This window comes from Vipera ursinii (assembly GCF_947247035.1).
Source record: "Vipera ursinii genome assembly, chromosome: 1".
Classification (NCBI taxonomy): domain Eukaryota; kingdom Metazoa; phylum Chordata; class Lepidosauria; order Squamata; family Viperidae; genus Vipera; species Vipera ursinii.
Genome location: NC_139512.1, coordinates 223,585,149 through 223,612,019, shown reverse-complemented (window position 1 = coordinate 223,612,019; position 26,871 = coordinate 223,585,149). Strand labels below are relative to the sequence as shown.

The window sequence follows — 26,871 nt, the reverse complement described above, 5'->3', positions numbered from 1 at the left end:
TTAGAAGATAAAATGATTTATTTGGGTAGAAACTTGGATTTAATGCATATGGTGGTACATAACATAAATCCTGTGTTTTATCTATGTATTGTCTTACACGGAAATGGTGATTTAAGAGTTTCTGAACACTGGAAGTTCTTGCAAATTTGCCTTTCGCTTCTCCTACCAATTCCATTCCCAGAGTAGCGTGGAGAGCATTCAGATTATCTTCCACTTCTGAGAAGCTAGCCAAGATGTTCATAGCAAAACTTCAACAGCGCTGCTTCAAATGAAGTCCCATTCTCTCTCAAAGCCCAGCCGCATCTATTTTGCTCAAAGCAGTTAAGACTTGAGGAGACATCAGTGAGAAGACTGGGAAAACACATAAACCTCTCGCTCAACACAATTCATTGGATTGCATCTAGAAAACAGTATCTTGGCTCAGCAGCCAGGATACCAACAGCTCACATTATTTAGGACACAGAGAGATGGGACAGAATATAACATAACATATTTTAAGAAAATAAATACTGCACTGAATGTATTTACAATATGGAATTACTGGCTTTCCTGCACAACTGATATACAGGACATTTTGCCCATGCGTAATGCTCACAATCAACATGATATATACATAAAAACCCTAAGAGTATCCTCTGAATATTTACAGGATATACCAACTGGGTATATTTAGAGTTGGACAAGTAAGAAGAAACTCATCAGTTTCTTCACTTCAGTAATAAGTGAACTCCAAACATCTCACTGAAACGAAAACATTAACGTGTTGCTGGATATCAGCCAGATAGCCCAATTCCAATTATTACTTTCACAGAAACCTATCTCCTTCTGGTATATCTTCCCTTACTAAGTGAATTGTCTTTCTCTTTTCTTCCTCCTCAGAAATTGAAGGTTTTAATGGAAGTTCCAGCAATGTTCTATTTGACCTGATTACACCCAGATTTTAACTTGAAACGTAACAGGAAATATATTGCACCCACACAAAAACCCCATTCACGTACTGCATGTTGCTGCAAAACGTTTAGAAAAAAACACCTCAGCCCTGCCTGCCCTGGATTGCAGTTAAAATTTGAAGAGGTCTATGAAGTGCTGAGGAGATACTGGTGTGAAGCACCCGGTGGGATCATTGGCTGTGCAGGGATGACCCGTGTCCTAAGAAAAGGAAAAACACTGTTATTCTTGCTATGGACTAGAAAATTGCTGGCCACCAAATGGGACTTTGTACAGGAAGCAGCACTGAGACAAAGGAACATCTGGGTCAACGTCTCTTGCTTCTATTTTTAAATCAGAACTGAGGCTGGATCAAAACACCTCTTATGCTCTGTCTAAGGCCCCACCAACAATTCTGGAGTTCAGGAATGCAGAGTTTGTAACTCAAGTCACAACTTACCCCCAAACGGACTTGCCAAAAGTTTTTCTTTCAGTATGAAACAAGAGGGAGAGATTATTAATGCACTGGTATTTATTCTTAGCCTGTCGGCTACAGTAAATATTTACTTGAAATATATTATTATTTTATATATAGTATATATATTATAAATATATATTATTTTGCATGTATTTAAGTAAAATCACATGGGTTCTTTGTTTAGTCTCACTCACTCTGAAAATCGCAGCTTCCAATGTACTGTTCAAAGGCCAAGCATAATTGTTGGCTGAAAAAAAGTTGATTTCATCTCTCCCAGAAACATTTTGGGATATAGAGGTAGTCCTCAACTTACAACCATTTGTTTAAAGACAGAAATTACAATGGCCTCAGAAAAAGTGACTCACAACCTGTCCTTGAAGTTAACAACCATCAACTACTCCTGTGGTCATGTGATCACAATTCAGGCATTTACCCCTAGTTGCAGCGTCCTGCGAGCAAAGCGTCCTTCCAGCAAACAAAGTCAATTGGGGAAGCCAGATTTATTTATTTACTTATTTATATCCCACCTTTATTGTTTTTATAAACAATTCACAGCGGTGAACATACCTAATGCTCCTTTTTCCTCCTATTTTCCTCACCACAAAAACCTGGGAGGTGAGTTGGACTGAGAGAGAGTGACTGGCCCAAAGTCACCCAGCTGGCTTTCATACCTAAAACCGGAGTTGAACTCACAGTCTCCTGCTTTCCAACCTGGTGCTTTAACCACTAGACCAGGGGTGTCAAACTCAATTTCATTGAGGGCCGCATCAGCATTGCGGTTGCCCTCAGGGGGCCGGGTGGGTGTGGCCTGGGTGGGCGTGGCCTACTGGGTGGGTGTGGCTAAAGTGCGTATGGCCTACTGGGTGGGCATGGCCAGTTGTACATTGTTCGCATCAAGGGTGCCTATGGGGGCCTGGGCAGGAGTGGGACAGATCTGAGAATCTCTCGCAGAAGGAGGGTCTCTGGGCCAGGACCAAGGCAGTGGGGGCCGTTCCCTCACTGTTTCCAGGATGGCCTTGCGGGCCGCATGAAACCACTTCACGGGCCGGATCTGGCCCCCGGGCCTTGTGTTTGACATGTCTGCACTAGACCAATCTCGGATTCGCTTAAGGATCATGTGAATTGCTTAACAATTCTACTAAAAATTATCATAAAATTAAATCCAGTCACCTGATGACCTGCTGAATGACTACATCACTTAGCAGCTGAAATTCCGATCCCAAGTCTTAAACAGAGGACTACCCCGTACTTTAGCTCTATTCAATCTGGTACTCTCAAACGACACTGTAGATTTTAAAATCTACAAATATGTCCACAATGACAAAAGATTCTGGAACGCTCAGTCTCAGCACCCTTGGGAGTGTTCCAGATAAGGAAACCAGCTGCAGATTAGGGAAAGTCATATCTGGGATTGTCTATATCCGTTAACAGCAAATCTTGGGTTCCAGACTAGGTTATTTCACAGCTACACCTGGAAATGCTAAAATCTGCTCTTGGTGCCAAAGCAGGTGCTTTACTATTCTTCCCAAAGGATTCCTGTATATTTTGTAGCACATTTTTTCCTTCGGGCAGATGAAGCCAAGAGTTAGGTGTATGTTTGCATACAATTTCTGGTGACTCCAGTTCTTTCGGAGAAGTTTCTAAGACTTGGTGCAGCTTTCCCTAACTTGGCACTCTTCCAGGACGCTGGGACTACAATTCAACAGACTCCTGGCCACGCTAGCTTGGAATTGTCAGGCTCAAAGCCATTGCCTCTAAGGGCCCCAAGTTGAAGAATAATGCCAGGGCATTTTCACTTGGCTTAAGAGCTTTCAAAAAGGCTCATCGTATAAAATGCATCTGTGATACTGGGCTCATATAACATGATCAATAATTAGATAATTTGCTTATGTTTTAGGTTTGTGGAACAAACCTAGCCATTTGTATGTAAAGTATGAATTATGCCTTAAACAAAATTTGGAAGCTTAATTACCTTAGTTACTTTGAAATGGAGTACTATGCTACATAGGAAAACCTTAGAATTTCTACTTGCAATGCTGTCTTCAAATGAAGCACTTAAAAATTAAAAAAAAATAGTCTCCCACTGAAAGATTGTTGCTTTCCATTTCCTTAACTACCGCAGAGCAATATATTTCCCACAGTGCTTAGATTTTCAAAGCCCTTTATTCATTCAGAACAAATGCTTATAGCTACCAGGTTATTTTTTTTAAAAAAAGTCATCTTGTGATGCATATCTCTGCACAGATCTGTTTTGATAAATGGCTGAGGCTCATGGCAGTTTTTAATTCTTGCCCTCCTTGTTTTTTTTTTTCATTTTTTACAACCCTGCTATTGTTTTACAATAGTCGACTCTAGCAAGTAATGCAACTTTGCAAGGAGAATAAAAACCAACAGGATATGTGTTTCTACAATTCCAATGAAAGAAAATTGTTCCTTAGGTTTCCAGTTAATTAAGTATTGGATCTCCTGCTCAAGCAAGGGGTTGGACCTGAAGACCTCTTTATTCTATCTTCTCAGTTGAAGGCATGGTGGCTTCATAGTCCAGATGTCATTTACACTCACAAAAAACAACAACAACAAAACAACAAAAACCCAGACGCCATTTGTTTTTCTTTGTTCCTTTTCCCCCCAAATTATTAGGAATAGGAAGTGTCCCATTTCTATCCATGAAAACTTAGCTCATTAGCTAAAAAGAGAAACAAAAACATTTACCAAAATATTCAGAGGGAAAAAAAAAGAATGGCTTTTGCCACCCAGGCTTGACACAATAATTGCTGAAAGGCTACATTTTATACATTGTAAAAATCAGTTGTTGATACAACTGTATGGTGCTTTTTTTTTTAGAAATAAAGGGAAAAAATTTTAATGGGGCAAACGAATGAAAAGAATCCTTTGAAAGCTCATCTCATAATGAAAGAATTGCCCTGTGTTTTGCACAGAAACCTTGTATCCTTCATCTCAAGAGGCTTCATGAACTGCTGTTGTGAAGATTTGTGGCAATGTGCCAACATAAAGTGTTTCTTATTGAATTATTGTTCTATAGAGTTAATCTCCACCTAGTACTGGAATCAAACTTACACATGAACAATAATGTAATCTTTCCATCTCTCTGTCATTAAAACAAAACCTTTTATATCAAGATCCTCAACTGTGGGGGCTGATGGATAAATCTGGAATTTTAACAGCATGCTGCTGGAAAACGCTGTGAAGAATGCACTTCCCCATTAAAAAAATAATAACAGCCTTGCTGGATCAGAACACAGGCCCACCTAGCTTTCTCTGAGATCAGGGGTTAGCAACCTTGGCTCTTTTATGACTCGTGGACTTCAACTCCCAGAATTCCTGAGCTGGCTCAGGAATTCTGGGAGTTGAAGTCCACGAGTCATAAAAGAGCCAAGGTTGCCTACTCCTGTCTTAGATTAATATTCTGCTCATCTAGTACAGGTGATCTTTGACTTATAGGCACAATTGAGCCCAAAATTTCTGCTGCTAAGCAAGTCAGTTGTTAAGTGAGTTTTGCCACATTTTACGACCTTTATTGACACAATTGTTAAATGAATCACTGCAGTTGCTAAGATTATAACATGGTGATTAAGTGAATCTGGTTTCCCCTTTGGCTTTGCCAAAGGTCACAAAAGATGATTTCATGACTCCGGGACACTGCAACTGTCAAAATACATGACATTTGCCAAGAGTCTGAATTCTGATCACATGACCATTCTGATCACATGACCATGAGGAAGCTGTAACTTCAAACGCTCACTAAATGAATGGTTGTAAGTTAAGAACTATCTGTATCTGTATAGTGACCAATTGGAAGTATTTGGAAAACTCCCAAGCTCAGACTGTAGGATAATAGTTCATTTCCCCCATCCACAAGCCGATAGTACTGATTTAGGAGTAGAAAATTCACCATCAGTACTCGTTGATAACTTCACTGGTTTCAGTCTGCTTTTAAAATGAAATAAAACGGCTCCAGGAAATTTCATAGCTTCATTACGTGTTTTATCAGAAGCATTTTTTCTTCTCTCAACCTGGGCATTTAATTCCAATAAATATTACCTCATCTAATACAATGAGAGGAGGAGAAAGCCTTTTGTTATACTATCCCTGCAATTTAAAGTTATACACCCCTAATCAGTTCTCCGCTTCCGTGCTCTGCGCTAAAATGGCCCAATTTTCATCTGGTAAAGGAGATACTCCAGCCACATAATCCCTTTGGTGGCCTTTCCATGCCGTTTCTAGTTTTGTAGTTTTCTTTTCAAAAGATGTATGCAATCCTCCACATGAAGCCTCACCTGAGACGTGTTTCAGACATTTCAACATCAGCAGTTTTATTTTCAATCCTCCTAACCATGCCCAGCGAGGTTTTTGCTTTGTTTACAACCATGGTTAGTGGGTTGACATATGCATCAAATTGTTCACTATGATTCCAAGATTCCATTCCTAATCCGTCAATCACTCCTAAGACAGTAAGTAACCAGTAAAGAATTTTTCTGAGCTGGCATGCATTATTTTACATGTTTGCACAGAATAGTTTTTGCCATTCTGAGGTTGCCCCAGAGATCCTTCTGGAATCCTTCATAATCTTGTCTTGATTTCCCCATCCTGAACAGCAAACATGGGGATGTTACTACTCAGCCCTAACCCTAAATCATCTGTGTAGTCACTGAAGCGTTAAGTCTCACACATCCCTGGTCAGCACCACCTTGCACATCTTGTCAATGGGAGGCTTTTCCATTTATTCCTACTCTGCTTATTTTAATCAGTTGCCAGTCCATAAAAGTGCCGGTCCTCTTATGGTACAACTGACTTTGCTTAGAAACCTTTGGATATGTCATTTGCTAAGAGCTTTTTTCAAGTCCAAAATAGAGAATATCTATTAGATCGCACAGGTCTACACACCTAATACCACCCAAAGCCCTAACTAACTAAAGTAACTAATCAGCCAACTATATCTATCTATCTATCTATCTATCTATCTATCTATCTATCTATCTATCTATCTATCTATCTATCATCTTTTTGTATCTGAAGACACATTGTTTTTTTACAAAGTTCATTCTTCTAATACAGAAGTATCCCTCTTAATAATTCTTTTAACATTTGTCCTAGAAGATACATTAAACTAACTGAAATGCCTTTCAATTTTTTTAAAAAAGTAGGTTTATATATTTTATTAAAATTTTTATAAAGAAAAAATCTTATACAAACTAATAAAATACTACAGTATTTTTTTCTAAGAAAAAAGAGAGAAAGAAGTTAAAGGCAAGGCTAAAAGAGCAAGAAAAGAAGTAAAAGAGAAATAGGAAAGAAAGAAAAGATACAAAGAAGTGGGTTCCAATATTCTTCACAGCAGCTCTAAGTAAAAACATGTTTTAATTCCCTTCTCTAAAGTTACATCAAGATTCTCTTCTTTCTATAATTTATCCTGCCTAATCATCAAAGCCATAAATCACAAGTTTATGCATATAGGGAAAAACTAGGGTCATACTGTGTTTGTTCTTCAGACTCTGAAAATAACCAATGTTAAAGTACTTATTGTTTGTGAAAAGATCAGCAATTTTGTATTTAACTTCTTTAAGAGCTGCTATTTAGTTTGTCAGTTTGACTGCTCACTTCAGTTCTTGTTACCTCAGTTAATAAAATGGTGGCTCTTGTTGGTGCAGCTTATTATAAAATACTCATTTTCCAAAGGGCAAACCGCTGAGATTGTTCTCACCAAGGCCTCCCATCCCTGCAGGATGTTTTCTAGGATCACAGGTGACTTTCATTTTCCCTCCCCCAGTGGAAATTTGCTCCTTTCTGTAAATCTCTGCACTTTAACCCCCACATCATTTTTATTTTCTAAGAAACATTCCTAAAACATTGCTGGACCTTCCCAGCAAGCCAGTTTCCAAGAAGCTAAAAAAATTGTTTTTTCAAGAACAGGTAAAACCTGGGTGATTGCAAGAGAAATATCTCTGGAATTGTAGTTCGATATTATTGAGTTTGTGTTATATTCTAAGCCATCAATTTTATTCCCTCTCTTCGCCATAGTTTCCTTGAAAGATACCTATATTATTATTATTATTATTATTATTATTATTATTATTATTATTATTATTATTATTATGTTGTTGTTGTTGTTGTTGTTGTTGTTGTTGTTGTTTCAGTCTTCAATTTCATGCACAGTCTGGGACTGGTAAAATGTAACAGTTCAATTCCTAACCAAGGATCTAAGAGCTGTTAAGATAACGTCTGAGTATATCAGGATATTCAGGTCTAATAAGTTCAAAATTTCCATGCATCTAGGCAGCCCTTTGGGTATTGCTCCAACAGGTCTTATTACTATTACCATTGATTTCTTTCCCCACAGTCACTCAGCTTCAGTTTGCAAATCATGACATTTTGTTATTCTGTGCCTAACTAGGCATTTCAACAATTCTCACTCCAATGAACTCTGTGGGGCCGTTTACAGTAATAAGAGAGCAGAAAGCTGATATTTTAAAAAAGCCGAAATCCCAGAAAGAAAAGGGAAACAGTCCATCTTGAAGCAAAGCAACACGGATGTTCCTAAAAGGTTGTCTGAAATGCTAGTGAGAGGTAGGGAGACCCTCTGTCCCAGATGTAGAGAACATGGCTTAAAAAGGCCTTATCTTTTGAGTAACTATATCATGTATCTAAATGGGCTTTACTGATGGGACTCAGAATGACCTTCCCCCACACAGATTATACAGATTTCCTCACTGATTGTATTATGGGCTTCACTTTTCTTGGCATGAATAACCCTGTTAGAATAGCAAACTATGAGAGAGAAATGTGTGTGTGCGCACACACACACATACATGCACACATCAGTCAGCATGCTGGATTAGTCACTCTCTCAACTTAGTCTACTTCACAGTGTTGCCATATAAAACGGGGAATACATGCCATTTAAAGTCCGTAGAGGCCAGGCACTTTACAAATGCAATAAAATATCAAATATGCTCCTTATGTGGCTTTCTGCATTTTGGTGCCCCCTTGTAACACACTGTGTCCAAGACTGAGTAGAACAGGGGTGTCAAACTCAATTTCATTGAGGGCCGCATCAGCATTGCGGTTGCCCTCAGGAGGCCAGGTGGGTATGGCCAGGGTGGGCGTGGCCTACTGGATGGGCGTGGATAGAGTGCGTATGGCCTACTGTATGGGCGTGGCCAGCTCTACATCGTTCGCATCAAGGGTATCTATGGGGGCCTGGGCAGGAATTGGACAGATCTGAGGGTCTCTGGCAGAAGGAGGGTCTCTGGGCCAGGGCCAAGGCAGTGGGGGCCGTTCCCTCACTGTTTCCAGGATGGCTTCGCGGGCCACATGAAACCACTTCACGGGCCGGATCTGGCCCCCGGGCCTTGTGTTCGACATGTCTGGGATAGAGGAATAATTGAGTAGTCAAAATCAAAAAGCCTTTGCTTAGTATGCTCTCAAATCTGTAAGGCAGGCTTGTCAAACTGCCGGCCCACGGGCCGGATGCGTCATGCTGAAACCGCGCCCACCCATTGCCGGCAAGGGGGAAAAAGTCGCGAGTTTGACATGCCTGCTCTAAGGCATTAGCTAAAACTCCCATAAATAATCTGAACTATCTCTTTAAGAGGAAAGCACATGAAGTGGATGTGAATCAAACATACCACTTCTACCATGCAGAAGCAGGCAAAATGTTACAATTTAAAGTGCTCTTTCCCCCATTGATAACTCCAGTCCGCACACATCTGGATTCTCAAGGGACACAATTCTACAATGCCAACAGTTATGAGAACAGCAAGTTCAGGGTAGTAACATTCCACTTATAAATGACAAGTCTTTACACTTCAGTTACAACAGCATGGACACAGAAGAAAGCCAAGTGGTAAGTACAATGAAAAGTACCTTGAATAACAAAGCAAGGTGGTAGTCCTTTTGAGGTCATGGAGGAAGAAACAGGAAGGAAGGCAGCGAAACAAAAGAGAGGAAGATTTTATTGGACAGAAACAATATTCCATTCATGGTTATAAAAATGTGCTGTGGGCACTATCAAACAAAGACCAAAGGGAAAACTTCACTTCTCTTGAAAAAAAAGAAGAAGCAGCAAATTAGCAATATATTTATTGGAAGGAAATGAGCTGAAACCAATGGATCCATTCTCCTAATCAATAAAGCAAAATGTTAGACATAAAACAATGGAGAGAGAAAGCTTTTGAGATGACAATTAGTCATTGCTATTGATCAGAGCTATTATTATCAATTCTTTATTCCCATTTTCAGTGTTTCATCCTTATAATCTTTTCTGTACAATAGCTCTTGCCCACTTCTGCTACTCAAGGCTGCACATGCAAAGAGAGTCACTGGAAAGGCAAGGAGCACTAGGGCACCCTTGTTATAAATCAGACTGAAAACATCCTTAGGATTTACTGATTCCCTACCTTTATTATATTTACAAAGAATGCAAGACAGCAAACACACCTAACCCTCCTTCCTCCTCCTAGTTTTTCCTAAAACAACAACTCTGTGAGGTAGGTTGGGCTGAGAAAGAGAGTAACTGGCCCCAAATCACCCAGCTGATTTATGTTGGGTATAACAAGAAGTGCAAACCAACGAAATACCAAGCATCTATATTCATTCCCCTCTAGAATCAGACAGCCACTGGGAATAGCAGCAGAGAAAGCTACTATTCACACATACCTTTTAGTAGGGTTTCCAGGAAAAAGTAGGGTGCTAGACGGGACTTCAGATCAAAGCATATTTTCATGAACATGCTTTAATAAACCTACTCACCCAATGTTAGGAAGTGAGAAAGATACTCAATCTTCCTCAGCCTTTGTAGCTGAAGAGGTGGACAGGGATCCTACACTTTTCCTATAAGCTTCAAATGGCCAGTAAGTGTATCAAGCTCACTTGAGGCCACGGGTAAAATTCATTCTACTTGTTCTTGATGGCCCAGATTTCAAACACAAATTATTTGCTAAGTGTCAAATTTATTTAATGGATCTTATTTGCAGAACCAGCTTTTGCATACTCGCATCTGTCTGAGAGTCAGGAGATGTTTGAAAGGAAAAAAAAAAGAAAAGTAAAACTCTTGTTTGCTAGCCTACTTAGCAACATCAAAGCTGCTTGCAACTCTGACTTGGGTATGTTCTTAACGAAATGTATACAGTATATTCCTAAAGGGAATATCCTTATTTCTCACAGCACAAAGCTGAACTCTTCAATCACGTACCTGAGTCTGTGAAATAGATATTAATATACGGCTAATAATTTTTCTTTACTCCAAAGTATTACATGTTTCTTACCTTCCAGAATAGAATACTGCAGTGACGACAAAACTGCAAGGTGTCTCCATATTGTTCCTTTATGGGATAGCATTTCTGAAGTGCAAAATACATCAGCTTCCAGTCAATATGACCTTTTTCTGACAAAATAAGATGCCTACAAAACTGAACATAAAAAGTGACATTTGAAGGCAATCATGTTTCATCCAGCAGCCAAGTCATATAACAATAATGGAACAGAACTATACATATCAGAAGAAATGTTTTAGAAAATGGTTTGTGAAATAAGTTAGGGGATTACTGACTCACTAAGGGTTTTTTTTTGTCCCTGCCCATAAATTAATTGTTAGCTTATGGCATGGCCAGCAATGCTAGGCAAATATTCTCAATTATTATAGACTCTTATTAAAGCTAAGCAAAACATGGGTTTAGATCAGTTTTTTTTCCAAACTTGGTAATTTTAAGATGTGTGAGTTTCAACCCCCAGCATTCTCCAGCCAGCATAAGTACAGGTTCTGTACCATTAAATTTATATTTAAATGGAAGTAAATTCTGTTGAAACCAGAAATTTCTTTCTGAACCGCTGTGTTTACAATGTACATAAGAGAGCAAAAAAGTACTGCTAATAGTTGTTACATACTTCCTTTTGGAACTGCAAGCAAGTTGGTTTCCTTTTTCTTTCTCCATTTTTTTTCCTGATTCTTTACACAGAAGCAAAGTTTCAGAACCTCACTAGACAAAAGTATATGCACAACAAAATTTTCTCTTACTTGTTTTTCAGCAAAATGGTATTGACACAGCTTTTTCCATAACTGCCTATCTTCACTGAGCATATATAATGTTGGAGTCACTTGTCCTAAAGTAATGATATCCCATCCATCTGAAAATCTATGTAAGATGTTGTTCAGCATATGTAAAGGAAGATCGCTAAGTGTAAGTCCGTTGTTGATGTGCTGAAAATCAAAAACATTACGCTTAGTTGTCTGTTAATTGAAACACCAAGCGTAAACAGGATTTAGAAAATCAAACATTTATATCAAAAGCAGAGCTTAATAAATAAGCATGATATTCTATAATCAAAACAAAATGTTCCAATAATTCTGAAAATTAGAAGTAGGCTAACTATATATATTGCTATAAAGTACACTACATTTCCAGGTTCTCAAATATTATTAAGTTGGTAGAAAGAATAGGATGTGTTTAAAAGAAACAGTGAGGAAAACAAAACATTGCCCATTTCTCCATATTTTAGCTATATTGGCATTTTTGTTTCTTCACAGATCATCTATTTCAGATTCAGATTTTTTTTTATTTCATGCTTTCTTGTCCTAAAGAGCAAAATGAGGCGAGACAATTCCTAATGACATTCTCACAAAAAAGATGCCCCACTGTGTCTCCCAGCATCTCCAAGTGATTCTTCCAGATTTAATAAGGGCATAAAAGCTGGATGTACCTTGGTCATCTGAAGATTACTGAGCTGCTGCTGCCACATAAGGATAGTTTCCAATCGGCAAATCCAAATATTGATGTTTCCTACCAGCACCGATTTTCCTACACTCCTGATTAACATGCAGAGGGTGGAACTCAGATCCTGAAGAAGATCTTTAATCAGGCGTGGGTTATACTGGTCTTCCAAAACTTGGAATGGGAATTGAAAGATATACACAGGTAGATGAGTAAACCTGCTTTTAAGTATAGGGTACACACTTTTCATTCTCCTAGTAGTTAAAATAGAACCTGCCCCCATAACATGCTCCAAACGAACAGGTAATTTTACCTATGTAAACTTTTGCTAGTATTAATCAGAATGAACTCTACAAAGAACATAAGTAACCCTACCGGCAGGCAATCTTTGGGGGCTGAGCGAACAAATCTGAAATTCTAAGAACATGATGCAGCTTTACCTTTCTGAACAATTTTATCCAAAATGTTGAAGTAGTTCTTTTGAGCTGCGCCACTCAAGGACGTCAACTGGGATTTGGCTATTAACTGCAGAAGCTAAAAGAAAACAGCCACCCTTAAATAGTACATAAAAGTCAAATGACATATATCACAAGAAGCTGCAGCAGGGCTAATCAAGCAGAGTGCAAGTGAATGACTCTTCTGATGCTGTCAAAAGCAGCCGGGCTTTGAGTCTGGAGCTTGCTCTTCTCTGCACGTGTGCAAATTCCCCTTTGAGTGTCACAGCAGGAGTGCAAGTCACTTGTGCATCCACCTGTCTGCCCTGCTCTTAACATCAGAAATTGCTTTAACAGTGACACACAATTCCCCTCCAATTTAATCCTGTCAACTTCAAATCAAAAGGCACTTCACGAGTGATAGTGTTGCCACAGGAAATGCCACAGGAAAAGGTAGTTTTCAAGTTCCTGCAGAGCAGATGGAGAAAAAAATGAACTCTTGCAAAGCCGTTTTCTTGAAAATATTTTTGAAGTCTAGAAAATGTTTTTGCTCTATTTCATCAAACATTTATGAGGGAAATGCAAATATTATTACTATGTTGGAGCCATTTTAAGCACATTCCAACCACAGCACTTCCTGCTGATTTCAATAGGAGGATTAAGAAAAATCAACAAAAGTCACCCAGAAAGGAGGCATGCTCAGATGCTCAATATGTCTGAATATTTAATTTAAAGATACTTAAGTGCATTTCAACATAATCCTAAGCATGTTTAATCAAGTAAATATACTGAATGGATCCAACTATGTGGCTCAGCCAAAGCACAAAACAGTAACTTTAGACAATGTGCTGGTTAATGCTGGTGGCCAAGGGGTTCTCTAGGGCAGGGCTTTTCAATCGGTGATACGCGTACCACCTGCGGTACTTTAGCAGGTGGCAGGTGGTATGTGGCCCCGCCCAGCCAAGTGTAGTGTGGGAGGGAAGAAGCCAGCACAGCGCAGGACTTACTGGGAGAGTGTCCTCTGGAGCTGCAGAGTGGCTGGGCGGAGGCAAAGGCCCCAGGCTAACTTCCGGCTCATCCAGAAGAGAAAGGAGGACGGGGGGGGGGGGGGCAGAGACAGGAGAGGCTATAAAAGGAGTCACTTTGGGTGGGAGAGGGAGAAAAAGAGGCAGCTTTGGAAGGAGGCGGAGTCAGCTCTAGCTGCACCGAAGGGAAGGAAGGAGGAGGGTGGGGGGAGAGGAGATCAAGCAGGCCGGCCATGAGCCGATCTACAACAAACAGGCAAGAAACGCAGTGGGGGAGGGGGTCGTCCTCCACGAGGAATGAAGAAAGGCAGCATTGGCTGGAGGTGGGGCACAGAGGGAGGGAGGGAGATGGAGAGTGGAAGGATTCTTAGGTGCTTTTGTGACTTTGAAGTTCTGGGATTTGTGCAATGTGGGCTTTGTGTTCTTAAGAAGTGTTTGGCAATTTCTACTTGGCTGATAGCTGATGTCTCATGTTGGCTTCTATTGCTCTGCTATTGTTAGCTGTAAGTTTTGCTGCAAGGGATTTTGAAGTATTTTTCTCCTGAATGGATTTTGCCTTTAGCATTCCTTTACTTATAAATGGAGCCATTTGGGGAGGCTGCCTTAGCCGGCAGCCAATACTTACTACATTTTTTTTTCTTCCTTAAGTGCCAGCTCCTTAATTTTCCTTTCTAGCCAGTAGCTAATTCTTAAAGGGGAATGCAACTTTTTAAGCTAGTTCCCTCAGCGGCTTGTCTTTTCTGTCTCTGGAGGCTTTTCCTTGTTCGATGAATATATGGAAGAGGGAAAATATGGGGGGAGGGGTTTCAAATTCTTCCTTCAGAAGGAGATAGGAATGAGAAAGAGGGAGGCAGGGAAGGAGGGAGGGAGGGAAGTAAGTCCCGCCACTTTTGGCCACCAGCAGCCCTGTCATTGATTTTGCTTGTCAAAAGGTTGCAAAAGGGGATCACATGACCCTGGGACACTGTGACCATCATAAATATGAATCAGTTGCCAAGCATCCAAATATAAATCACATGACCCTGGGCATGCTGCAATGATCATAAGTGTGAAAAATGGTCATAAGTCATTTCAGTGCAATTGCAACTTTGAACAGGTTTTTTTTTTGGTCACCTTGACACCTTGCTAGGTGGTACTCAAATACTGCCATATCCTAAAAGTGGTACAACTGGTGAAAAGGTTGAAAAGCCCTGCTCTAGGGTGTGAGAAGCTTCTGGGAATAAAGAAGCTTCTTTGTAACTACTCCGGTAATAATATCATCCATTGAGTTGGGATGCAAGTAGGTAGATAGTGAAATCAATGGAAGATTTAGAGCCAGGCCACCTAAATGTATTATACTAGTTAACGTGCAGATAGCCACATTTTACACTAGTTAAAACTTGTTCTGAATTACCTCAAGATCAACAGCATAAGGCACATTCATTAACTATAAGAATCAATCATGGAACTACACAGGCCAGAAACATTACTTACTTTAACTACGTAATTGAACCTCCGGATGTCCTGAATCGCACTTGAAAAATCCAAACGATTGAAAGCTTCTCCCAAAGTGCAATAGCCATGCCTCTTGAAACAAAAAAGAAAGAAAACAGATGTTATATATACAGAAGGACCTGTAACTAAAAAGGAACAATGAAGCGGGAATAAGAAGTACACAAAGGGTGATTCACATGCTCCAGTTTCCAAGCTGCCTAATCTCTTAACATCTTCGCCAAAGGAATATAAAGGAGGGAAGGCAAGAAGAAGTTTCTATATAAACCTAACAGAGCTCATTCTGCTTCTATATTCTTCTGTGGCAAGTCTTCAATGTCTAGAATGCTTTCTTTTATCTCTCAAGAAGGAAGGCACACATGTAATGTTGTACTTTAGACTAGTGGTCCCCAACCTTTGTGGCCCATTGCTTGCGCTAATTGAGCTGCACGAGAGTTGAGCTGTGCACATGCATGCATGCCAGTCCACCTCTAACATGGCTCGGTTCTGAATAGGCTGTGCCCGGGGGGTGGGGGGTGGAGTGGGGTGGGGGTGGGTTGGAGATCCCTGCTTTAGCCCAATTAAGATAACAAATATAAGGTACGGGAAGAAAAAAAATAAAAAATGATTGATACTGAGGCTCCTTCTCCTGAAGTCTCATTAGATCTTTTTTTATAGGTAATATGAATAAATTGATTGACGTGTTTTGGTAAACTGTTCCTATCCTGAAAAAGAATTATTATACAGTATATCCCTTTCTGCAGTTGTACGAGTAGATTCGTTAAATGAGGGACTACCAGGGCCTTTTGGAAACAGTCACTGTGCAGAACACTTACTTCACGGGTACTTTCTTTATGAACATATATCCAGTTTTCACGATAAAAACCTGAAAACAGAACCAAGCACAAATTCATTGAATAACCTCAAGTTTAGGATGGTTAACCTTCTCCCTTGCCGAAATTTCTTTTCTATGGCACTCACAGAATTCTGTGGCTGAATTTAGAGTGACTCCCACCAAAGCAGGATTGCAGCCATTTCGAGCAGGCCTCTGGTCTTGGTGAAAATGTGGTGCTAATGTAAATATCAGCTAAGATTTAATATTGATAAATCAAGTAATGTCACAATAGGTTTTAAGGCTGTTCTGTGAATGACTCCAACGAATTCATGTATCTGACCGTTTGCTGTCCTGTCAACCAGATTATTCAAGAATTATTCAATAAAGATGATTAGACGTACGTACAGGACAGTTCTTCCAACAGACTGCCCTCATTCAAATCTAGGGAAAGGGACTGAACAGTCTCTTTGGGGGAAAAAAAATCCCACAGTGTTTAGATGGAATCATCATCAGCATTACATACTTCTAGCTATTTCACAGGATACCAAATCTAAGAGTTATGGGGAAACAACGAAACAAAGAGGACGATATTTACAGTTTTGGCTTAGGATGAAATTTCAATCAGTGGAGCAGAGAAGGTAATATTGACTCAAATCACATCGTATCAAACTGGGAGGAGGAAGAAGTGTTAAGGTGAGCTTTTCGCTTTCTGTTTAGCTTGAATGCCCTCACTACCTTTTTCCTTTAAACAAAACTACATTGTTAGACTTTGGGAAAGAATGTGATTCAACAAAATAACCAGCAAAAACTGCCTCTCGCTAGTCATAACAGAAATGTAATTAACCTACAAGTTCTTCTCACATCTCCCCACTTCCCTTTAGCTAATCATCGTGTTACACTGAAGTGAGATTCTGTACAATTTAAAAGCTTTTGCAACCACATTTAAAAAAGAGAAAGGCCTACCATCTGTGGGCCAATTCAGACTCCCTTTTTAGAGTGGAATCACTCCAGCCGACACTTTGGATTTATATTCTAAGTAGAGTCAGTATATGATTTCTTGGACTGATCTGCATTGCTGCAATTTTATATGAATTTATAAATCTATATGAATTTTGCTAAGACCTACGGTTGCAAATAAATCTTTCACTGTAAAAATGCCAACGTTCTGGGATCATCTGGGAGTGAATTTGACAGGGAAACACACACTTTCACATCACAGTTTGGTATTTAGCCAATCTGCTTTTGATTCTACCTTAGAAACTTTCAAGCTAAGTACCAGGGCTGTGGATGCTTGAAAGTACTTTAGCCAGAGCACAAGCAGAGTGCTTTCGCACCAGGCCTCAGTGCATTAACATTACCATGTTGAACTCTTGAGAGCACAGCACTTTCTTTTCAGGCCTGGGAGAGTGGGTAGCCTGAAAGAGTCAGCCAATTTTAATAAAAGAATGGGAGGTTATGGTCTGAGGTGCTTCTCCTGAATCTTTCGCACGGCATGGCTTATTAGGAGCCTCCAAAGGGAAAATTCTTAAAAGCATACGCTTACATATGCACACACACGGTTGTTTTAATAAAAGTTTAATAAAGGAGCCTTAAAAAGTTGTTTTAATGCTCTTTTATTAAACTTTTATTAAAACAACTGTACGTGTATATATGTAAATGTATGTTTTAAGAAGTTGTTTTAATGCCCTGTAGAGAGCATAATAGCCTTGAAGGGCAACTGTGTGAGTCAGATAAATCCTTTGTTCCTTTTTTTTTCTTTCTTTTTTTTCCAGAAGAAACACTTTGGTGCAAATCCTAAACATATGCAGCTTTTTATGCACATATACACACAGAGAGGAATCCTTACCTAGCCTATGCTTCTCACGTACACAAGTATTTTGCAGGCACGTTTATGACGGCTCTGCTGAGGCAGAAAAGTTATTGTCAAATTGCAAAGAACATTAAAAACTGAAAAGCAATTCTTGCTTACACTGAGATTTTGCAGTGTTCCTAAAGTGATCTTTTTTCCTTTTCTTGCTTGCAAATTCACACTCGGTACTGCATATTTCTTCATCGCTGTTCAAGAGGCTGAAAGCAAACCACAGAGGCAATGCATGAAATGTGTTCGACATAGGGAAGAGCCAAGCAGGCTGTGCTCAAGCAATATTTAAACAGGCACCAGGGTGAAGAACTTGGATGAGGTCACTCGCAACACCGTGATGCCTCTGAGGAAGAAAGGAGCTCTCTTCTACTTACAAAAACATTCCTGGTCTCCAGGTAAGGATGTATACACTTCACACAGAGAATGGCTTAGATTCTGTTCTGCCACCTCGGCTTAAAATATGCCACATGGCAATGCTCAGACAGGCAAGCCTTGCTAATTGGAGGATATGGATACATGAATTATTATTGGTATAAAGTAATTATAATTCACATAATTCACCTGTGTATATAAAGCACCTGAAGGCAGGACAAGAAACAACGGATGGAAACTAATCAAGGAGAGAAGCAACCTAGAACTAAGGAGAAAGTTCCTGACAGGTAGAACAATTAACCAGTGGGACAACCTGCCTGCAGAAGTGGTGAATGCTCCCACACTGGAAGTTTTTAAGAAAAGACTGGACAGCCATTTGTCCGAAATGGTGTAGGGTTTCCTGCCTGAGCAGGGGGTTTGGCTGGATGACCTTCAAGGTTCCTTCCAACTTTATTATTATTATTATTAATTCTTTACAAGCAAAGTAAGCTCTCTTAACTATAGCTCAGGCACTACAAAAAAAAGACAGTTCCAATAAAGGTTATCCTCAAGGGTAATACAATATTTTATTTTTGTTTTAAAACTAGTATTTTGTGCTATTCAAGATACTTTTAAACTTCCTTTAAATATGAGTTTAATGTAAAAAGTACCAAGCGATCTATGTGAATTCTATAATTACACTTTCAATTTTCACAAAGAATTTTTTTAAAAAAGTAGTTTTGTAAAAAAAAAAAAGACCCAGCAAGCTCTATTTTTCCAGAACCCAATCCAATATGGTTTGCTTTGCTTACTTCACAAATACTGGAACTATAAACATGAACAATGCAACGACGTGAAAAGAAAGGTGTTACTTTGCTATTTTTATTCTTTGATGGGAAAATTGTGTACAGGAGTTTTCTCCATTCACTGAGCTCAGTATCAAATGAAAAGTATTTATCACTGTCAGTTCAGATTTAAGAAACTCATACCTTATAAGCTGTATCCAGTAAGCACCAAAGAGAAAAAGAACAGAGGATACAGGGAGGAAAAAAAACTTCCGCCCACTTCTCTAGGGATAAAACAGTAACTAATAAAGTAATAACAGTGCATCACAAATTCAACATTGCAATGCAATCAATGTTTTTGAAGAGAAAAAATAATTCTCTTTGGATTTTTTTTTAAACAAAATCCAAATTCAGCCAGCCATATGTGGCATAGAAATTATCTGCTCCATATAAATCTAATCAGAAGTAGAGTCTTCCAATAACAAATTTTAATGAAAAACATCTCAGTAGAAAAATAGCACTATGAATCACAAGGCCGGAGTAAGAAATGAAACCTGATATTGCTACCTTGCACTCAGCTGGGACTTTAGGTTCACTTCCATTTACACAAAGAAAAATCTACCAAAATACCACAGAAAACAGCAGGACCTATTAGCCAGAAAGAAGACTAGTTCAATTATGAAAGTTTTCCCTATTACCAAAGAACTTGATTCAAATGAACTAAGGTAAAGTATTGAGAATGTCCCATTCAATCCCAATCTATGTATTGCTGCAGGCCCACAAAGAAATAAATTTGGAGAGGGAGAAAGGTCATGGCCCTCCAAACGTTGCTTGAACAAAACGCTTCTTACTCTTTGTCAGCAGTCTGGCTAGCTGAGCACTATGGAACCAGAATTGTAGCACACTGGCTCTTGAGAGGATGATGCCATAAGAGCCATGTTCCGCAGTGGTTAAAACGCTGTGTTGCAGGCTAATTCTGCCAACTGCCACCAGTTCGATTCTCACCGGCTCAATGTTGACTCAACCTTCCATCCTTCTGAGTTCGGTAAAATGAGGACCCAGATCATTGGGGGCAATATGCCGACTCACAAAAACGCTTAGAGGATGAAGCGGCATATAAGTCAAATTGCTATTGCTATCTCCACCTATCAGAGAAGTCCATTACTATACCATTAATTGGAGTAATGAAGCATTGAATTCTGGTGCTATATTTCTTGTTTTCCTTCTCATCTACAAAACGGTGGGCCTCTTGAAAATGACTCTGCCTTTTTCTCACAACAGGAAGAGTTGAAGAGGTGGAAGGAAGGATGCTGGGATAGTTGGTGAGTTAGGGGCAGAAAAGTCACGCTTCACTCGACATCTGGTCCCCACCTCGCTTTGCCCACCTTCCTTGAACCAACTGCAATATGCTCAGTTTAGGCAATACATAAAGTGTAAACCAACCACCTCACAGTTTCAAACACATTATGTGAATCCACAAAATGAAAAATTCAGATGTGGGGAGAAAGGAAAGGAATGGTGAAAGGATTAGCACTTTGAAGAGAACTCCTGGGGCTTTCAGGCTAGGTTCCTGCTCCTAAGCATCCCCTTAGTGCTAAATGAGCCAGTGGAGAGCTAATAAACCTGTGCTCCTGCACATTTTTGCTATGGAGTATATGTGCAACAAGTGGAAGCAGTATATAATTCTTGAATGATCTTTCAAAAGCTAGGCAGCATCAGGATTGGTTAAATTTCAATGAACACCCTACAAAAGTACAGAACTTAATTAATGCTTGCTCTGTTTTTGCTTAATACCATATTTGTCTTGGGTTCTGAACTCCCCATGCAGCTTCAGATCGTCTCTTGGAAGCTGTGCTCGTTTCATTTGCCATAAGACTGTAATAAAGGAATTGGGTTTAAAATTGTATATAACTGAGAGCGAGAAATAGTAAAAACCCAATCAGATATATACTGAAAAAGCACTAATGGATTGAATACCAACTTTCTGTTATTGTCTTTTATTTTAGGCCCCAAATACTAAAAAGACAATAATTACAATATGTGGGGCTGTCAAATTTTTGATCTAACAAGATCATTATGCCGCAAAAGCTGTAGAACCATTACTTTAGAAAAATTTTATGTGCTATACTGTGCAGTACTACATAACAAGTTAAAACATAGGTTAAAATGTTAGACACAATATTTAACCTCTAGTTGAAATATACCGTAGTTATTAATCAAAGACGCATAAGCACTTGTTATCACAACCTGATTTCGGGGTGAAACTCTATTGTTGCTTAACACTTAAAGGAAGCAGGCATACAATCATATTCTTATATATCAGAGCAATTTTGTTTAAAACAGCTATTAAAAGTACAACCTTGCTTGTTATATTTATTACCAGGTGAAAGCAAATGTGCAGACATGCTGCAGTAGAAACAGAGTTAATATACAAGCAAACTACGTTGAAAGTGGTTGCAGTGAACTCATGAAATGAAATAGCCGAATGCAGCACAGAATAAATAGTTCAAGAAGACTCAAAACATTTGCTGCAATTAGCTGGAATTCATCAGCTACAAATGGCAAGTGTTGTGACTATTACTCATACACAAACTATGTGATCCAGCTGTGAAGAACAAAGACAATTTTTTGATATAACAGGCATGGAATTTCTCCCAAAATATAGGATTTGGAGAGTTAAGAGGCTCCCTACCTTGTACACATCTGGAGAGCATTAGGTTAAACAGAATGTTTTAAATCTGCTTCAGGTCATATTTGAAGCAGCATTTTTAGCATAATATGTTGAGAAACGAACATTATTTTGCCCATACATACATAAAAGCTCACTGTTAAGCAATCCAAGCAGGACCATTGTAACTAACCACTTTCCTATATTGTTTCAACTTGCGTTTTAAAACAAGCCACATATTAAAGCATGCTTATCTAAGGAACAAAGATTTCTTAATTTGTTCAACTAAACAAGTGGACTGAGTGCACATGCTGGTAAATTAACAAGTTAAATTATAAACTTCTAGACTTTCATACTATACTGATCTCCAGATTCTTTACTAGGGTTACAAATATCTAGATGGCCCAAAGGTGTTTTTTCAGGAGGCAATGGGTTCTTGGATTAGAAGCGAAAAGTCTTCAAAGAAAAACAAGAAGTCCAGTTGCCTCTTGAAAAAGCACCTTTGGGACAACCATGACCTGCATGACTAAGAATCTCCATAGAAATATCTAGATAACTGCTAGATGGCAGCAAAGGAAGCTTTCCCTTATATTGCTTTGCCATCACCTATCAGTCATTTGGGTTGGGTTTTTTTTCAGCGTAGCCCTGTGGTTTTTGGCTTTGTCTTTCACCTAAAAGCACAGCTCACCATTGCCTTCCTGCTACTATCAGTGATTTTCAATCAATTATGGCCAATTTGGAGATACGTTACAATTCAGTTTTCCCCACCCAGGATTCTTCTGGTAGACTGCAATTCTAACCAGTAGCTATGTTGGCTTGGAATTTTGGGAATACAGAGAATGCTCAATGGGAAAAAGTTGGCAAAATTAAGCAAGGCAGAAAAAGAGTCCCATGGAAGAATATATCATCTTGTTATTACCATTAGAAAGGTTGGTGACTACATCCAAGGACTTTTATCTTGTATGAAGAAATATACAAAATCACCGACTCTTCTTTCCTGCCGAAGTGCTCTCACTGCTTTTTTGCTACTATTGGAAAATTAGACCTTGTGTCTTCAAACTGCTATTTCTTGAATAACTTTGTGGTGAAAATACCATTTCTTCCCAAGTCTGCAATTTCGTAATTTTTTTCAGCTCAAACCTAGTTTTAGCAACATGGGTCCAACAGCCCACCTTGTATTTTAAATACTGAAGTCCCCATGGCAACACTGCATCAGATAATTACAATTACATTACAAATGAACGCCATGATATTTTAAATAAATACAAGCAGCTTTCAGCTCTCCTTCTTACCCAAAATGGATGTTTCCTCACCATGGAGAGTACACGATTTGTGCAATTACTCTCATAATTGATTTAAATGTTTAGAAACAGCAGGAAAGTATTAGTTTTAAACATTTACAAGATCACACTTGGTTTACATCCAATTATATAAAATTTAAACTGCATGTTTCAAAGCAGCGATAAGATCTTTTGCAATTAATTGTTGCTGGCTGCAGAACATTCTAGTGAAACCTGCAAATGTTTTATCCCAAGATGGGTGGACTTTCTTAAGTCTACAATCCAGAAACCAGCAGCCTGGGTTTACCAACATCATTCAAAACCCACCATCTTCTTTATTTTCCCCCATATATTTTATTGATTTTTTAAAAACACAAATCACTTAATGGTTGGTAAACAGTGTGTTTCCTGGGTTTACATTTGTAAAAAAAATCATTAAAATCATTTTTTATCCTCAAATTTATTTTGTAGTCTTAAGGGATGAGGTGTTTTTTCCATTTCTTCTCTCTTTCTCTGTTGTTGTGGAAGTTTTTGTTGTTGTTGTAGAGTTAACTTAGAAATAGATTTAAATTTTCAAATTTATTTTGGATTTCTTTGTGATATGAACTCAGTGTTATTTGAATTAGTTGCAGTATACTATATATCTCCTCCTGAGAGGTATTTATATTTTCTTGGTGTGTTCTATCTACACGTCTCTGATCCATGATGGCCAAAAGTTGAAGTTTTCCTTATCTGCAAATAGCTTTAGAGTTCCAGTTAAATAGATATTAAAAAGAGTTCAAAAAAGATTTTTTTTCTAAAGTTTATAATTCTCTCTTTGTCTGCAGCCCAATTGTTGTTGTTTTTTGTCACAGCTGTTCTTTGTTATTAAAGCTTTGAAGGTCACAAAGACAGATTAGCTTTTCCCAGATTTTGGCAAGTTCTCTATGGAAATCATAACTGTCATAATCTTCATTCACCACTAGGTGTCAGCATCTATTTAGTTTTCAATATGAACAATTTTAAACTTGTCCAAAGTTAAATTTTAGCTCTGAAGTTTATAAATATATTTCACTACCATACATTTTGATCCTCCATGGAAATTTTAATTTGCCGCTTCCGTTAGTATAAGGGTGGGGTGGAAGTCCCCCTCCTTCACTTTTAGAGGTATTTTGTTTCTTGGAGATCTTTTCCAGGAAATTAAGTGTAGAATAGAAAAGGGAAAATCAGATTCCTCAACCAGTTTCAAGCATGCTGTTTACTGTTGTGCAGTTAGTTCTTTTGGACTTCGGTTGCAAGTAGCTTGGGCTGATTGGTGAAATACAGCCTTTCTCCTGTCAGGTTAGAAGGCTTTCCCCAAGATGAATGGAACAACCACCATCATTCCAGAGTCGCTGGGGCACCCTTCTTTCTTCACCACCTCTCCGGGACAGCTTGGGCCCACTGGGGTCTCCAAGCAGGACAAAACTTAGCTGCACGGGTGCAGCAGTCTGCAAGCCCGCGACAAGTCGCTACCGCGCAAGACCGGAAGTCTCACCATCTTCTTTAATTATATCAAATATTATATATCATTTTAATTATCAGCTTAACAAACGTCAGGGTTTGTCCTAGCTGTCCCTTTTTCCTCCTGCCTGGCCTTGAGAAAAGTCTATAAAGCCTATTTCCTGGGTATCCTAGTAGAGGTTCATGACATTACACTAAAAAAATATACAACATATACAGGCCTGTCATTTAGGCAGGCTGTAGTAACCAAAGAATGGAAGGTAACACAACTGCAGCAGCAGCAGCAGCAGTGTTTGGTGGTTTAATTCAGGTACTATATCCACGGAGAATATCACTGTGTCAGGTATCTGAGCAAAGAACTCTTCAATGTGCCCTCAGCAAGGAACACCCAAATCCTACTCAGCAAAATGCTGCTTCTCCTCAGCAACAGTGCTGTCTCTGCACTATTGGCAATAAGATTGCTTCAATAAAGACTCCAGGCAGGGTCAAAGTCGTCCATTTTTCTAGCCTGTTTTACAGAGATGCAGTGCAGCATGTTTCCAGGAGTGGGGTATCCCTCCCAGATGGCTTGCTTGCAATTATACTCAGGCCTGGATGTCTTGTGAAAAAACAAAGTTCTTTCCTCCAAGGTTGACTCAGCCTTCCATCCTTCCAAGGTAGGTAAAATGAGGACCCAGATTGTTGGGGGCAATAAGCTGACTTTGTAATAATGCCGCTTGGGGGGGGGGGCGAAAGCCCTAATAAGCAGGCATATACATAGAATGAAGGCTATTGCTAAGCACATTGATTTGTGCTTTAGATTGTAAGCCACCCTGAGTCTTCAGAGAAGGGTGGGATATAAATGGGATTTTAAAAAATGGCATCTATTCCCCCATTAGATGTGGGCTTCATTACTGGAGTGATACATCCACCTACTGAAAGCACACACACAAACTCAAAAAAACTAAATTCCAGAAGAGCAAAATTATGCAGTTGCATTGCCAAATAACATGAGCGACCATCCATATCTGAATGGAACTGGAGGCTCAAGGTAGCTTCCTCTGTGGACTAAATAAGTTGGATGGTACAGCATTTTATATATGTATATGTGTATATATGTATATGTGTATATATACACACACAGTGGCTTTATATACACAGTTATTCTATTTGCCTTATGGATAACCCCATCTTCATTTTTTTATGCTGTCTCCCAGAAAACTTACATAGCATGGTTGATGTCATCAAGCGGATTGCCTTCATCCTCAAAGTCAGAGCTGCAAGGCTCACTTCTCTTCCAACCGTCTTCTGTTTTAATCCATCTCCATCCGGGAGATCGCCAGTCCTGACCCAGAAAAGGCATGGTTTCCTTAAGGAAAACAAGCAGTCAAGCTAATTAACCATTTTGCTCTTAGGCGAGCTTCAGAATTTTTCAAGGAAATTAGTATAACAAGAGACAGCCAAGCATGGAAGCTGAAACTGTTAGTAATAATCAGCTGATCTTGACAGGACCCATCTCCTTTTGCTTATGATGAACTTTCAAAGGCAAGTCAAGGGGGAGGCAACCACAGAATAAAAGCATGCTGGGGGAATACATCACATTTTCCAGCCCAGGCTCTTGCAAACACAAGGTAAGGATTAACGAACTGAGACTGAATTAAGGGGGGGGGGGAAATTCCCATTAATATATATTGTGGGCAGGTCGTTGAAAATATGGGGAAACAATATTCCGTTATGGAATCAAACTCTCACTGCAGATGATGACCTCGGTCGTCACTTTCAAGATAAAGGAGGTCAAAGACCCCGATCCCCTTACAGGAAAACTGGAAAGCAAAGGGCAACCCTCCAAAATCTGTAGACGAGCAAGCAACGAGGAGGAAGCGGGCTTCAGAAAACACCTTTTTCAAAGGCGAAGGGAGGAAAAAAGAAAGGGCAGCGCTGTACGAATCTTTTTCGTCGGCGTTGCATTTGGCTTCCTAAACCACGTCACCGATCTGCTTCTGGGGTAAGCCATCACGGGGCCCGACTGGGCCAAGAGGCGCCACTTGGCCATTACAAAAGGCGTGCTTTTTTTTATTCGTTCGACTACAACAGCGGGGACGCGTGGAAGGAGACACGCCATACATTCGGGACAAGGGGCTGCGCTGACGAATTGGGAGTCGCCCGGCGACCTCCGCCTTGCGCGACCCCCCCGCGCAACTTCTCCTTGGCTGGGCTAGACGAGGGCAGGAGCGCGGAGCAGCGGGAAAGAGAAGGGAAACGCAGCCGCCAGCTTGAGGAGTCCTCCCCCGCTTCCCACCACGCTCTCCTCCAACGTAGGGCGACGGAGAACAAAAAGGCTTCCCTTGCCGCCCCGAGCGAGGAGGCAAGAGTCCACCATACCGGCCGCCTCTTCGGCCGAGGCGGCCCCTTCCTCCGCCGAAAGCGTCCTCTAGCCCCTCCCCCCCCGAGCCCCTTCCCTCACAGCAGCGGCGAAATCTTCCCGCCATGCTCACCCCAGCCAAGAGCGCGCAGCCCGAGAAGACTCCCAGGGCTGCTGTTATTGTTATTGAAGGAAGCGACACGGAAC

At 39.8% G+C, this 26,871-nt stretch overlaps 1 protein-coding gene across 6 annotated transcripts; it reads right to left on the bottom strand.

Annotated features, from left to right (window-relative positions):
* Positions 1–26,871, bottom strand: FBXO25 (F-box protein 25). Of its 6 annotated transcripts, none has more exons than XR_014490798.1 (13): positions 26,798–26,871; positions 25,529–25,671; positions 20,688–20,768; positions 17,866–17,963; positions 15,898–15,947; positions 15,065–15,157; positions 12,573–12,666; positions 12,122–12,306; positions 11,439–11,621; positions 10,690–10,833; positions 9,290–9,316; positions 999–1,149; positions 1–351 (listed from the first exon to the last, which is right to left on the bottom strand). XR_014490798.1 is itself a non-coding variant. In XM_083349206.1 (13 exons), exons 2-12 carry the CDS (start codon positions 25,663–25,665, stop codon positions 1,060–1,062), a joined length of 1,182 nt encoding a protein of 393 aa, XP_083205332.1. In that variant the 5' UTR covers positions 25,666–25,671; positions 26,798–26,871; the 3' UTR covers positions 1–351; positions 1,033–1,059. The 6 variants fall into 6 exon arrangements, 1 of the variants encoding a protein (XP_083205332.1); XM_083349206.1 differs by having other exon boundaries at positions 1,033–1,149; XR_014490799.1 differs by lacking the exon at positions 9,290–9,316.